The sequence below is a fragment of the Xenopus laevis genome, chromosome 4S (assembly GCF_017654675.1).
Source record: "Xenopus laevis strain J_2021 chromosome 4S, Xenopus_laevis_v10.1, whole genome shotgun sequence".
NCBI classification, from domain to species: Eukaryota; Metazoa; Chordata; class Amphibia; order Anura; family Pipidae; genus Xenopus; species Xenopus laevis.
The window spans coordinates 26,906,666-26,920,581 of record NC_054378.1 but is presented as its reverse complement, the minus strand read 5'-3'; the positions used below and the strand labels follow the sequence as shown (position 1 = coordinate 26,920,581).

Below are 13,916 nucleotides of genomic sequence, written 5' to 3'. Positions count from 1 at the left end.
TTTTTAGTATTACAAAAATATGTATGGTAGTCATTATTCTGGGATAAAGGTATGGTGCAGGGATTGGTTAGCTATTAAAAAAAATGGGGGGGATTTTGGAATATACCAAAGTAAAGGTTGATAAGTATTAGAGGATACAACAATTATACAGGTGAAGTGCAGTAAATAGGGTAAAAAGGAAGTGCAGTGAGCAAAAACGTAGTGGGGCTGCAAAGTTAATATAAAGTCATAACTAACAAAACAGATAAGGCATAGAGTGGTGTGTGGTAATAAATAAGACTCACCATCTGGCAGTAGTATACACCCTTAGCGCCTCTGTGCCGGCGAAGGATGCCCGAGTGTCTTTTAAAGTGGGAGTTTGGAGGGGAACCAGCATCTTACAAACAGGAAGTGCATCATAGGGGGGCGGGGTTAAGGCAAAAGGTTCAATACTATAGTACAGGGAGTAAGTAGTCGCCATGTTGGGAGGGGCAGTGTGGGGGTTACCTAGCCGCCATGTTGGATGGGACAGAGTAGTGAAATAGGTACAGAAAAGTGCGTGAGGGTACACATATAAGAAATAGGGGAGTGTTGATCATATTGATGTGGGCAAGTGGCTATGAAATCGGAGGAGAAGAAAAAAAAAAAAAATTCATGAGACTGTAGGTCGTAAATACGTAAAAAAATACGTTAACTTTTTTTTATCTATTTTTTATATAGAACCATAAAAGAGAGGACTGACTAAAAGTGTTAAAATTCTTTGTTAGGATAAAGTGAAAATAACGATGGTTTTTCTTTACTTCTGTTCCATTAACACTTTTAGTCAGTCCTCTCTTTAATGGTTCTTTTATAAAAAAAATTTTATAAAAAATTTTTTTAAATTTTTTACTTATTTACGACCTACAGTCTCATGTTTTTACTGTGAATAAATAATATATATTTTATTTTTGATTCAAACTTCCAATGTTTTAGAACATTGGAATAATAAATAAGGTGGCATATTGTATATTCTATATATCAATGTTTATTTGATCACAGTGTCTGATGCTTTATGGATGTATGTTTTTGATTACAATTTTTAATATATGTTTTAGATAATGTTTTTATTATTCTGTATAAGCAACCTGTTTTTGCTCCATATGGTTATTATTCAGGTATCATGCACTATGGCACTCCATTTTAATAACCTGCCCTGATATAAATTTTTTTTTTTCTTTTATTCTCCTCCGATTTTATAGCCGCTTGCCCACATCAATATGATCAACACTCCCCTATTTCTTATATGTGTACACTCACGCACTTTTATGTACCTATTTCACTACTCTGTCCCATCCAACATGGCAGCTAAGTAACCCCCACACTGCCCCTCCCAACATGGTGACTACTTACTCCCTATACTATAGTATTGAACCTTTTGCCTTAACCCTGCCCCCCTATGATGCACTTCCTGTTTGTAAGATGATGGTTCCCCTCCAAACTCTCACTTTAAAAGACACTCAGGCGTCCTTCGCCTGCACAGAGGCGCTAAGTGTGTATACTACTGCCAGATGGTGAGTCTTGTTATTTATTACCACACACCACTCTATGCCTTATCTGTTTTGTTAGTTATGACTTTATATTAACTTTGCAGCCCCACTACATTTTTGCTCACTGCACTTCCTTTTTACCCTATTTACTGCACTTCACCTGTATAATTGTTGTATCCTCTAATACTTATCAACCTTTACATTGGTATATTCCAAAATCCCCCCATTTTTTTTAATAGCTAATCAATCCCTGCACCATACCTTTATCCCAGAATAATGACTATCATACATATTTTTGTAATACTAAAAAAGCTTTTGTTTTGACGAATAAGCATACAGCATACTATTTGTCACTTTGGTCTCTGAAATTCACAGCTGTAACTCCATTGTTTATTGCCTGAAGAAGCGGGTCTGAGCCCGTGAAATGCGTTGTACTGATTGGAGTTCATTAATAAATTTTGACTGCTTAATTACAGTCGTTTTGTGTCTGCTTGGAGGAGGTAAGTCCACTACTGCCTCCTCTGATTACCAAGTTTTGGTTTTTAAACTCGTTTATATCCTTTTATTCTTTTGGCGCCTCTGTTCTTTTTATACAATTTGCCATAGCAGTGCTATTTACCAACTAAATTGGGATGGGAAGTCCTGTACTGACCTGCCTTATAGAAGAAAAGGAATGTATGGTAATAAGCAAAATTCACATTTTCTTTTGTGTCCCTTCCATGTCAGTACAGATGGGATCTATCAAGCCATGCACTAAAACAGTAAGGGGTGGGAAAGAAATAACACAGTAAAAAAAAAACCAGGCCAACATTAACGTCCATCAAACAAGGAATCTACCGGTATATGATGTATAGCCCCTGAAAAATTTACACTTTACAGGCCATATGGTTCCCTTACAGGCCAGAGGGATTTCCACTATATGGTGGAAGAAGTTAAAACCACCTACTAGTGACCACAATCATAACCCTGCCAGCTCATTAGAGTTACCACCCTAGCAACCACCAGCAGACCACATTATCCACACCAGAAACTGGCAAAAAACTTGGATACATCTTCCACTAGTACTGGAGCTATGTATCCAACCTTCAGCACTAACCTGGGGCATAAGCATCTAGCCCCACAGCTCAGTAGTAGCAGTGTCCTAAGTGCAACGACACCTGCACTAAAGGTCACTACAGCAGAAGACACTTGGGGACCCAAGCTAGCTACAATGCATACAAAGATGGAACCCAACTGGCTACTATACACTAGAACTACTGACCTCAACAGGCTACTGAACCAAGCAATGTACATGCAAACTGCTGATGCTAAATCAACTAACCATCAGTGCCAACCAGCAATCATGTAACCACTGGTGAACAAGCCAGCCAATGCACATTGTACTGGTGTTATACAAGCAATTAACCAGAGCACAAACCAGATACCATGCATGCAAACCCCTGGAGGACAGCCCAGCCGGAAAGCAAACAAAATAACCAGAACAAAAGGCACCAAGCACTCAAGCAATAGCACATAAACTAAGGCCAGGATTTGTTGAAAGGCCAAGGCCCAGGGCAGCAGGATTTTAGGCCAACCACACACACACACGTTGGTTCAGAAACACTGGAGATGCGCAGGAGATAAAATATATTTTTTTAAAATCTCCTGTGTGCTAATCCCCATTGCTCCAGTCCCAATGATGACAATTTTTGTGAACAAAAGGGAAGGGATGGAGGGGACGAACATCAGCAGGCTTGGGGTGCCCGCTATGTAAATCTGGCCCTGCATAAGCTAGCACTGTGCTAGAAATCTCCAACTACAAAACAATTACTACACTTGCAACCACTGATGCACTAGGAAGCTACTGCACCTGCAAAACACTTGAGTCCTTGCCAGAAAATAGTGGCAAACAAGAAACAAAAACAAGCACACAAGACTGGAGCAAAGGGCCAACCCTGAACCAACAACTACTGAATTCCAATCAGCACAGAAATAAACTACCTACTGCACATCACTCAGGGCAGTCACCAGCTAGAATGTGAACTAGGAATAACCACAGCTGCAAAGCTTGGCAAATGCTGGTGCAAGAAACAACCCTGCATGCAAAGGAGAGATACCAAAGCCAGAAGACCTGGCCACCACTGACTGCAGCTCTCCCAAGAACAAGGAAAAGACCCACTCTTGCCAATGATCAGCAGCCAGGCCTGTGAAAAGATTAGGGATGCACCGAATCCAGGATTCGATAGGGGATTCGGCCTTTTTCAGGAGGATTCAGATTCAGCCAAATCCCTGTGCCTGGCCGAATCGGAATCCTAATTTACACATGTAAATTAGGGCGGGGAGGGAAATCACATGACTTTTCGTCACAAAAAAATATTTTTTTCCACTTTTTCCTTTCCTGCCCCTAAATTGCATATGCAAATTAGGATTTGGTTGAATCTTTCACCAAGGATTCGGGGATTCGGCCAAATCAAAAATGGTGGATTCAGTGCATCCCTAGAAAAGATACAGCAAGGCCAGCAGCCAATTATGCGAAGGGCCACAGCAAAAGCAGTAGCCTCATCTGCCAAGGGCCACAGCACAGGCTGGCAAACCTATAAGCCAAGTGTCAAAAGTCCATAACAAGGACTAGCAAACATGCAAGCCAAAAGGCTTTAACAAGGGCCAGTGACCCCACGGCCAAAAAGGACATAATAAGCACCAGCAGAACGGTGAGCCAAAGGCCATATCTAGGACCATAACCAGCACAAGAGTGATACCAAAAGCCAATAGCCACACAAACAATGGGCCAAAGCACAAAACCACATCATTGCATGCTAGAAGACAATCCTCCACCTAAAAAGGATGAGAACCAAACATTTATACCAGAATTCCAGTCAGAACCTGTATAGCTTTCAGCTGAGGGATATAATTAGCTAAATACCATGTAGAACCAGTGCACTGAGCATTTTAGACACATAGTGGCTACTGAGGCATCATATTCACCAGATTCAGGCTGTTAATACTAACCTATATCCATACCCATGGCGCTTTTTCTGATATAGATAAAGCCAAAATCTCAAATAGCCTTGCAAAAGCCATAGGAGAAAGGAGGCTAAATTAGCTCACAGGTAGGAACATGGGAATATAGATACAAGACACACCAGCAATGCTTATGAAAGGGGTCACGCCCCGAAACGTTGCATCCGCAAATAAACGAGCAAGGTCAAATCCTGCTAGAATTATCCATGTTGTGCTGGTGTGTCTTGTATCTACACTGCTTTCGAGGTTGTCCAATTCCTCTAAACATCTAGCACCTGGAACTCGTGTGACTTCGGACGGCCAGGGTGTGCGAGTGTAAGTTTTTCTTTTTAGGAACATGGGAATACCCACACCTGCATTACTTCCCAATAAGCACCAGGTTGTATCCTTTGTATAGTTAGGCATACCGCAGAGGGACTATTTTAGCACAGAGTTAGGACCACGAGTAATGCTTCCCAATAGGCATCAATTTGAACATTGTTATATTGGGGGAATCTAGTAAATTCCTCACCATTACCTGGGAATCATCATTCTGCGTTACACAGAAGTAAAAAATAAATAAAATGACAAAAGAAAATCCAAAAACCCTGTATCACTTTCATTTAGATCCAAAAAAGGGTGAGAAGGAAGATCCTACCTCCCTGTCCAATAGAACAAAAACATAACACTGGTGAGGAGGAAGTCAGGTGGTCTTATAGATCAAGATTATTATTTATTGGCTTTGGTATAGGTCCTACCTCCTTGTCTGGAAGGGACAAAACTACCATATGTACTGACATATACGCAGAATAAAAATACAAATATCTGTTTTTACACAAAATTCTTTGTGTGCGCCACAATTTATTTGTGTGTTAACTTAGGGAGGCTGGGGGTTGCCAATATTTTGTACCCCTGGTGATTAACCCTTTCGTTCTCCATAAAATAAATAAAGCAGCTATACCTCACCCCAACAGATACAAGAGTTTACAGTCCCATGGTTTATTTACCACAAAAGACCCTGTATGTACCATGACAATATTAGGAATGCCTGTACTTACTTTAACCATCCTACAAACTTCCTCTGCATCTTCATGTTCTTTGGTACCTTGTGTAAGGTTTGTGTAGTTGACAAGACGGCTGAGAAAGGATGAAACTTTGGGACGAATATCAAGCTCTTCCTGTGGAAATAAAACAGAAGAAAAAGCATTTAGGTTCAAAAAACAACAATTTAATATGGATCATGGGTTTTTTTTCCATTTGGCTATTTTGAGTAACTACCCATGGGATTCCAGTGCTTGTATACCACCTATGAATTAACAAGTGTTTATTTAACACATACATAAGAAAGTAAACTGCACTGTATGGGAAACTCATTCTATGGGACCTGCTCCCAATAACAAATACTCAATTCAACTTCTAATACTTCCTGTTCACTCTTATATCAGGAAAGATGTTACAGTAACCATTATATCAGATATTCAGCTCTTTTAGATATAAAAAAAAATGTTTCATCTACTTCTACCTCTTTCCTTTCCATTAGGAAAACTCATAATAATACCTTTGATACACTGAATACTGCATTTTTGCCATTTATTATTGCAACAAAGCTGAAGTCTGAAGCCTGCCAAACTCCTTTAAGCGAATCTCTGCCACAACCCTGATTGCCGTATCAACTCTTTTCACTGCACAATGGTAGAAACCAAAAAAAATAAGCACCCCAAGTGTGATATTAGAAAAATGTGTTTATTTAAAAGCAAAAAATGCCTTCACATTGACAAATAAATAAGACTTTAATAAAATAAAACATTTGAAAATTCCTTCCAGCCTCTACAAGTTTTACACTCAGTAGTGCTTCCAAACTTACCAAAGTATGTAGTCTCTAGGGGCCCCAAAAGTAAGACACCCCATATGATCTATCATCCTCCAGTTTCTGCAGAAGCAACACATTTACTAAATTTTATGTGGGGTAAAGCTTAAAAAAAATAAATAATAAAAAAGTGGTAAACCCAGAAAGCCATATATTTTAGGGAAGTACAGATTCCCTCGAATTCAAAATGGGTAATTACTTCATTCTACTCCAAAATACCAAACTGTAAAGCTTTCGTAAAGTTTGCATTTTATGTGGGGTAACACAATAAAAAAAAGAAAGAAAGTTTAGAAAGTCATATTTTTAGAAAGCACACATCCTTCCCAATCCAAAATGGGTAAATACAGCTATGTTCAGTGACATCAGAAGTGGGCAGAGACAGAAAAAAATTGTTAAATATTAAAAGGCGTAAAATATAGACATAATAACATAAGAAGTATATATGAGACCCACAGCCTGCAGAGCTGCAGATCTGCATCTATACCTGCACCCAAAAATCATACCCTCATCCTGCAAGGTACCTGCTTTTTTTGCGGGTAACCTGGGTGTACCTGATCCATTGCAGGACTCTTAAGGTGAGGGGTCCTTTTGAACATCAATGTATGTTTTATGATGGAGAGACCAGTCACCTTCCATGTTGCAAAAGTGTTTTAGGTCTGGCCATTTTGGAATTTCTCATTATTCAAGGAAGTACAGTGTAGGGAGTGATGAGTATTTAGGCTGTTTTTGGTTTGCAGAGTGTGCCATACATGCCTCATAGACATTATTAATGGATTGTCCAGTATATGTTGCGAGATTTCCTGTTTGTGTAGGTGGAGTATACTTTTTAGGATTAAGGGGTTTATGAAGAATGCCTCAGCAACCCACGTTGTGTAAATTGATGTGGAGTGTAGCTAATCAAGTAGGATCCTTGTAAGTGCAGCTATTTGTATTGTTTTATATCTGGGAGATTAACCCTTTGCCTATCAAGCATGTATGGTGTACATGCTAGCAGGCAAATGCTCAGGCTGCCAAGAATGTTAGCAGCTGAGCTATTTCTCTTCGTTGGCGGCTTTTGCCGCCTCCGCAAAGAGTGGGGAGGGAAGACAGCCCCCTAGGCAACGAGGCTAGGGGGCTGTCAAGTCGGATGTGCGACTCGATAGTCGCAGATCTGACTTCAAAAGTAGCAGACATCACATGGAGCGTCTGCTACTTCACTTACCATCCTCCTCCCTGCAGAGCCACCCACGCACTTCCTGCTGCGCAACAACCCTGCTGACACGCTGTCCAGGACTCCTCCAGCAATTCCAGAGATCCTCCTGCTCCAAAAACGGTAAGTGCAGGCTTCTTTTTTACACACTTACATGCAGTTACATACACTTACAGTACATTTATGCACACATTGGTATTTTTTATTTTAGCACACTTTTGTACACTTACATGTATTTACACACTCAGACAACTTTTAGAAGTGCACAAACATGTATACACAAAAACTCACAAACAGGTGTTTTTTTTTTACTTATTCATTGTACCGTTACCTTTTGGGGTTTTTTGCCTAAAAACTTGTTATTTTGGCAGCGTGACTATTGGACAATCGATTTTGGCCACTAATTACGCTGTCGGATCAGTTATTTTGTTTTTTCATTGATTTACGCAATTTGTGGTTTTGTTGCAATTTTATCCCTGCATTATTGTGCCTTATGTATTTTAGTATAGTCTTGCTGTATGGTGTTTTGGTATAGAATGATATATTTTACTTAGTTTGATCCGCTAGAATATATGCTTTCCAAAAATATATGGTTTTCTGGGGGTCTTTTTACAGTTTGGGGGGGTCTTACAGCACATAACGCACAGCTGGGGCTCTCTTTTCAGCAGCTGAGTTGGCCAGCGTGAAAATTCATATGGAGTCTGTACACACCACATACTTTGGTAAATCTATGCATATTGGGCATCAAACTATTCAGTGGACCTGATGTCCATATTTAGGGTGATTTTTTTGTACGTAAAACATTGTGTGATAAATGCGGCAAACTGCAACATTTTTAGGTGATTTTCAGAAATGTAAAAACCTCTAAGTTTAGAAAAGCTTTGCAGTTTGGTAGTTTGGTGCAGAAAGACATCTATCTTTGTTGGATTCATCAGGATGTGTACTTTCCAAAAATATATGATTTTGGGGGGGGGGGGGTCTTTGCCGTTGGGAGGGTCTTGAGGCACAAAATATGAAGTCAAGGGTCTATGTTCACAGAATGCAAATCGGCAGCCGAGAAAACTCATTTGCCAGCTGCCTTGGTATATCTATGCATATTGGGCATCAATATTTATGGTGTTTTACAACTGTATGTATTGCAATATTTTTAGTAAATTTTCAGAAATGTAAAAAAACTGTTGCTTTTATCGCCAAGTTTTGTATCTTGGTGCTTTGGCGTAGAAAGACGTGCCTTTGCATGAGGGGGGGGGATCTTCATTTTAGGGCCCCTATATGCCACATGCTTAGGTAAACCTATACATATTGGGCATTACACTGTTCAGATGACCCCAGGCTTTCATATTTGGGGTGATTTATCTTGATACCGAATATTATGTGGAAAACACGATGCTGCAGGTTGGAAGTTTTGAGGTGATTTTTAAAAATGTAAGCAAAATTGCCAAATTTAGGAAAGGTTTGCAGCTTGGTGCTTTGGAGTATAAAGACATGCATACCCAATTGAATTCGGGGGAATGTGTCCTTTCCAAAAATATATGTTTTTTTGGGGTGAACTTGTTTTTCTACCTTTGACCCCCCCCAATACTATGTAAATGTGTTGATTTTGCAGTACCTGAAATGACAGACCATATGGGGAGGGGGTGGGATTTCATTTTAGGGCCCCTATATGCCACGTGCTTAGGTAAACCTATACATATTGGGCATCACACTGTTCAGATGACCCCAGGCTTTCATATTTGGGGTGATTTATCTTGATACTGAATAGTATGTGGGAAAAACGATGCTGCAGGTTGGATGTATTGGTTGTATTTGAAATTAAAAAATGTTGTAGAATTCATTATTGAATCCGTCTGTAGTGGGGGTTCTGGTGTATAGATCTGTAAAGTAGCTGTGGAAGAGATTTTGGATCTCTGTTGGCTCAGTGGGTTGGTGTTAAAGGAGAAGGAAAGGTTAAAACTAAGTAAGCCTTATCAGAAAGGTCCATCTACATATACCAGTAAACCCCCAAAGTAATGCTGCTCCGAGTCCCCTGTCAAAAGATACACTGCATTTCTTTCCTTCTATTGTGTACACATGGGCTTCTGTATCAGACTTCCTGCCTTCAGCTTAAACCTCATTGCCCTGGGCAAGAGCATGCTCAGTTTGCTCCTCTTCCCCCGACCCCTCCCTTCTCTGTTGTAATCTGAGCCCAGAGCAGGGAGAGACTCAGGCAGGAAGTGATGTCACACCACATTAATACTGCAGCTCCTATCCTAAACAGAGAGTTTCTAGAGCTTTTTACTCAGGTATGGTAAAACATTCTACAGAATAAATATTGCATTCTAGCTTGCACTATTGCAGCTAATCTTTTGGCAATAAAATGGCTCCGTAGCTTTCCTTCTCCTTTGAGTGCTTGGATTGATGGCTGCCAAGATATGCTTTCGTAATCCCCTTGATTTAGCTAATTGTGCTAGGAGCCTGCCCGCCTTGTTGGTTATTCAAAAAAAATAAATCTGTTTTTGTTGTAGTCCAGGCATTTCCAAAGTCTGGCCCATGGGCCAATTATGGCCTGTTTTGAAATTTACACTGGTCTGCAGTCTCCATCATGAAATTAATAATAATGCGGCCCGCCAGCACAGTGCGATCAGTAATCGCGTAGCCGTAATATTTGAGCACATTAGTGAAATGAAGGTATTAGCAATAGACATGTACTGGCATGTAGTGATGCGCCTCTGAAGGTGTTAGCAATAGACACGTAGTGACGCGCCACTCTCGCATACTTCTTTAGTGCTGAAGGTGTATGCGAGATCGGCACATCACTACTTGTCTATTGCTAACACATTCAGCACACAGACAGCAGTATAGACCAAGTGGAAGATCATTTCACTAATGTACCTAAATATTACTGCAACTGCATACGCGATTCCTTGTTTAAATGAGTTAAATGATGTCAATGTCTCAAAGAATGTCAGGCTAAATGGTCGGCCCCCACACATTTTCACCTCACCAAATATGGCCCTCGTTGCAAAAAGTTTGGATACCCCTGCACTAAAGGGATCTCCTTCCTTCAGGTCTATTAGGACAATACTGCCCAATCATTATCAAGTAAAGCACAGCTCTAACAACATGCCCTTTTTTGCACCACAAACAAGCACATTGTTATAAAACACAAGTTACCCATAGGAAAGATTTATGTTATAAATTATAGGTGCATACATAAATATAAAATATGTAAAAGCAACATACTACTAACCATAAATTGTCCCCTGCTCCACTTTTTTTTCCCTTTTATTTTCTTCTACATCTCTGTCTTGCTTTCTTCTAATTATTTTTCTTCCAGCATTTCATCCAATCTCTTACATTTTCTTTACAGTTTTTCATACTTATTGTATGTGGAAAACTGTAAAAAGTTGTGAGACAGATGACAAGGGAATTTGGGAGATGTCAGAGGTAGTTATAGGATCAACACATGATGAGTAAAAGCATCAGAGGAGAGAGACTTATTCTAGCGGAGGTAGATGTTTAAGTTAAGGAGACGTCATCTCCTTGCAAGCAAAATCAATATCCATATTCAAGGTACTTCTTGGGAAGTGTTTTTGCTTACATTTGTGCATTGGCTGTTCTTAAATTCAAAGCCTTGTACAATAGGAACCTCACCTCAAATAAGGCCAGATTTTTGTCATAAAAGTGATTTCCTTTAGTCGCTTCCGCACCAGTGAGAAATGGACTGTTCTCTTTGTAACTTCCTTGACCTGTAAGAAATTATAAAATGATGAGCAACCCATTAAATGGCCTAAATTTATTAAAAATGTGTATTTAAGATAAAGATGTGTATTTAAGGGTGTTGTGTAATTTAAATATTAGATAATATCAGGATAAACACATATTTAGTACACAGTTCCCTCCTGTTTGACCAAGGGTTGTTGAAAATAAAAACTTTCTGTCCCCAAATTGCATTTCCAACCTTCCATTGGATCTAACTGTAAATGAATAACTGACACCCAACTGCTGCAAGAAGACAGAATGAAGAGAAACATATACTGAGAGAGGGATGGTGAAGATAAACATGATTATTTCAGAAACTATGCAGATATTTAATGGATTGTTTCTTATTTTGGTATGATGAAGTTTATATTCAATTTTCATTTTTGTGATAGTTCCCCTTTAATGGTCACCTCCAATCTTGACTTGACACACAGATCTATAGCCGGTCAATCTCTAGGTTAACAGAATGGGTAAAGTTTTAGAGGTAGAGGAGTATCACAGAAGCAGTGAATTTAGATGTTATCTTTGATTAATGAATTAGATAAAAGTTGTGCAGGACTGGTGAGACCAGGAATCACTGACATAGTTGGTCAGCTTTACTATACTGCATTATATGGACAAACATTCCCTGTGTTGATTAAAGTGGAGGGCATTTTTTGTTAACTAAAGGTACAAAATGTCTCAATGTCTTAAATATATTGATAACGGGTTGAGTGCAAAGGTATTCTTGTATTGGTCTGTATGAATTTTGTTGTCACAGACTCATTGCACCCGTTTGAAAATTTAAAAATTATTAGTGAGCATAACTTTCCCGTTGTTCATTATTTGTATTTGTCTGTAGACTAACTAGAGAAACTATCACTCTCAGGGTAACACACAGAAAGCCAAGCATTATTGCAACGCCTTGATTCCCTCAAGCCACCACTGGAATTGATTCAATCATAGGATATGGAAATCAAGGGCAAACAGCAGAATACCTGCTAATCAGTGCTTTATTGTGCGTCCACACGACATGTTTTGGTAATCTGCTGTTTGCCCTTGATTTCCATATCCTATGATTAACTAGAAAAACTAGACACTGGGAGGAAAGTCAAAACAAGATAATGGGGTTAAAGGAGTAGGGTGGGATGATACATTTCAGGTTAAAAAGTGATCATTCAACACTTTAATTGTAGCCCCCTACAAATGCCTGACAATACATTTTTAGGTATGTTTGGATAAAGGTATATTCATACTAGACGGTTCACATTGCTTCCATAACTTACTTGTCTATGTAGGTTCCACTGAAAAATTCTATTAAGTTGAATAGCAAAGCAATATATATGAGAATCTGGGAGGGAGGCACCTCCTGTCCATCTATGACTTGACAGAAAAAAGATTAAGGAATCAAAATAGGCAGCAATAGGAACATATATAATTCTAGGTTGTACCATCATTTCAATAGTTTGAATGCATCCAAAGATATTTGTAGTTTATTCCATGAATCTAATCCTTTCTCTAGCTCTGTTAAGAGGAATTTAATAAATAGATAAGATATTACTAGAAATGTTAACCCCTTCATATTTAACAGATTGGCTAGCCCATTTAAAAGGCTAATTGAGTTCAATAATTTTTGTGATTGCTTATATTGCTGCCTATTTTGAGCTTCCCATTTACCAGTGTTCAATTTGAAACCTCACCAAAAAAATTCGGAATGGACATTAAATTAGATAAAGTTAGATAAACAGATATGAGGATTAGTAAATTACTATCAGTAAATTATCTGCAAATACTATAGATTTATGTTCTACAGTACCAATCTTAATACCTGAAATATCTTTACAATTCCTAATATGTGCTATAAAAGATTCCATAACCATTATAAAGAGTATGGAAGTAAAGGATACCCTTGTCTAGTGCCATTACATATAGCGACGGGTAAAGATATGACACTTATTTTTGCAGAAGGATTATTACAGTGCTAAACTTTTATGAATAATATCAGAACCTAAACCACCACAGGATGCACTTGAGAAAATCCCAAAACACACCATATTGAATTAAAGATATTAATCTGGAAGTATTATCCTTTCCCCTCTATTTTAAACAAATCCTTTGCAACCATTTTAGTGTATATTTTCATATCAATATTGATCAATTTTAATAGGCCTGTAATTTGTGCAGAGTTGAGGAACCTTTTAAGGCTTTGGTATTAAAGTGACATGTGCTTCCTGGGCCTGTTTATGTACTTTGCAACTGAAGCAACAAAAGTATTAAATATAGTAAGTGTGATGCAATTTCAGCTTTAAAATGGGGACCGTTCACCCAAAGAAATAATTCCAAATCCTATATTATTGTGTTAGTCAAGCAAGATAAAGTTTACTTGCACTACATAAATTATTTCAGTCTTGTTCACTTTAGTCTGGAAGTGAACAATCACAGCAAGCAGGCAGGCACCATTTTGTAGTGGGAAATATCCTTCTGGTTTGATACATCAACAAGGAGCTGCTAAGCAAGTGCTGCATGTGATCCAAGTATTGAGTGTGAATTAAGTGTTTAGCAGGCACTTGGAAGACTAAGTACACAGTGTAAATATAAGTGTAAGTGGGTTTTTCGGTATCACTCAGTGGGGCATATTTATCAAAGAGTGACATTA

General features: G+C 38.8%; 1 protein-coding gene across 4 annotated transcripts in view; it reads right to left on the bottom strand.

Moving 5' to 3' along the window:
• The window catches only part of LOC108715345 (solute carrier family 12 member 4), a 287,853-nt gene that overhangs the window by 234,929 nt on the left and 39,008 nt on the right, over nucleotides 1-13,916 (bottom strand). For all 4 annotated transcript variants that reach the window (XM_018260421.2, XM_041561093.1, XM_018260420.2 and 1 more), the window contains exons 2-3: nucleotides 11,174-11,268; nucleotides 5,543-5,662 (exon numbers count right to left, since the gene is read on the bottom strand). In XM_018260421.2, the coding sequence (XP_018115910.1) occupies nucleotides 5,543-5,662; nucleotides 11,174-11,268 (215 nt within the window). The remainder of the gene's footprint in view (nucleotides 1-5,542; nucleotides 5,663-11,173; nucleotides 11,269-13,916) is intronic.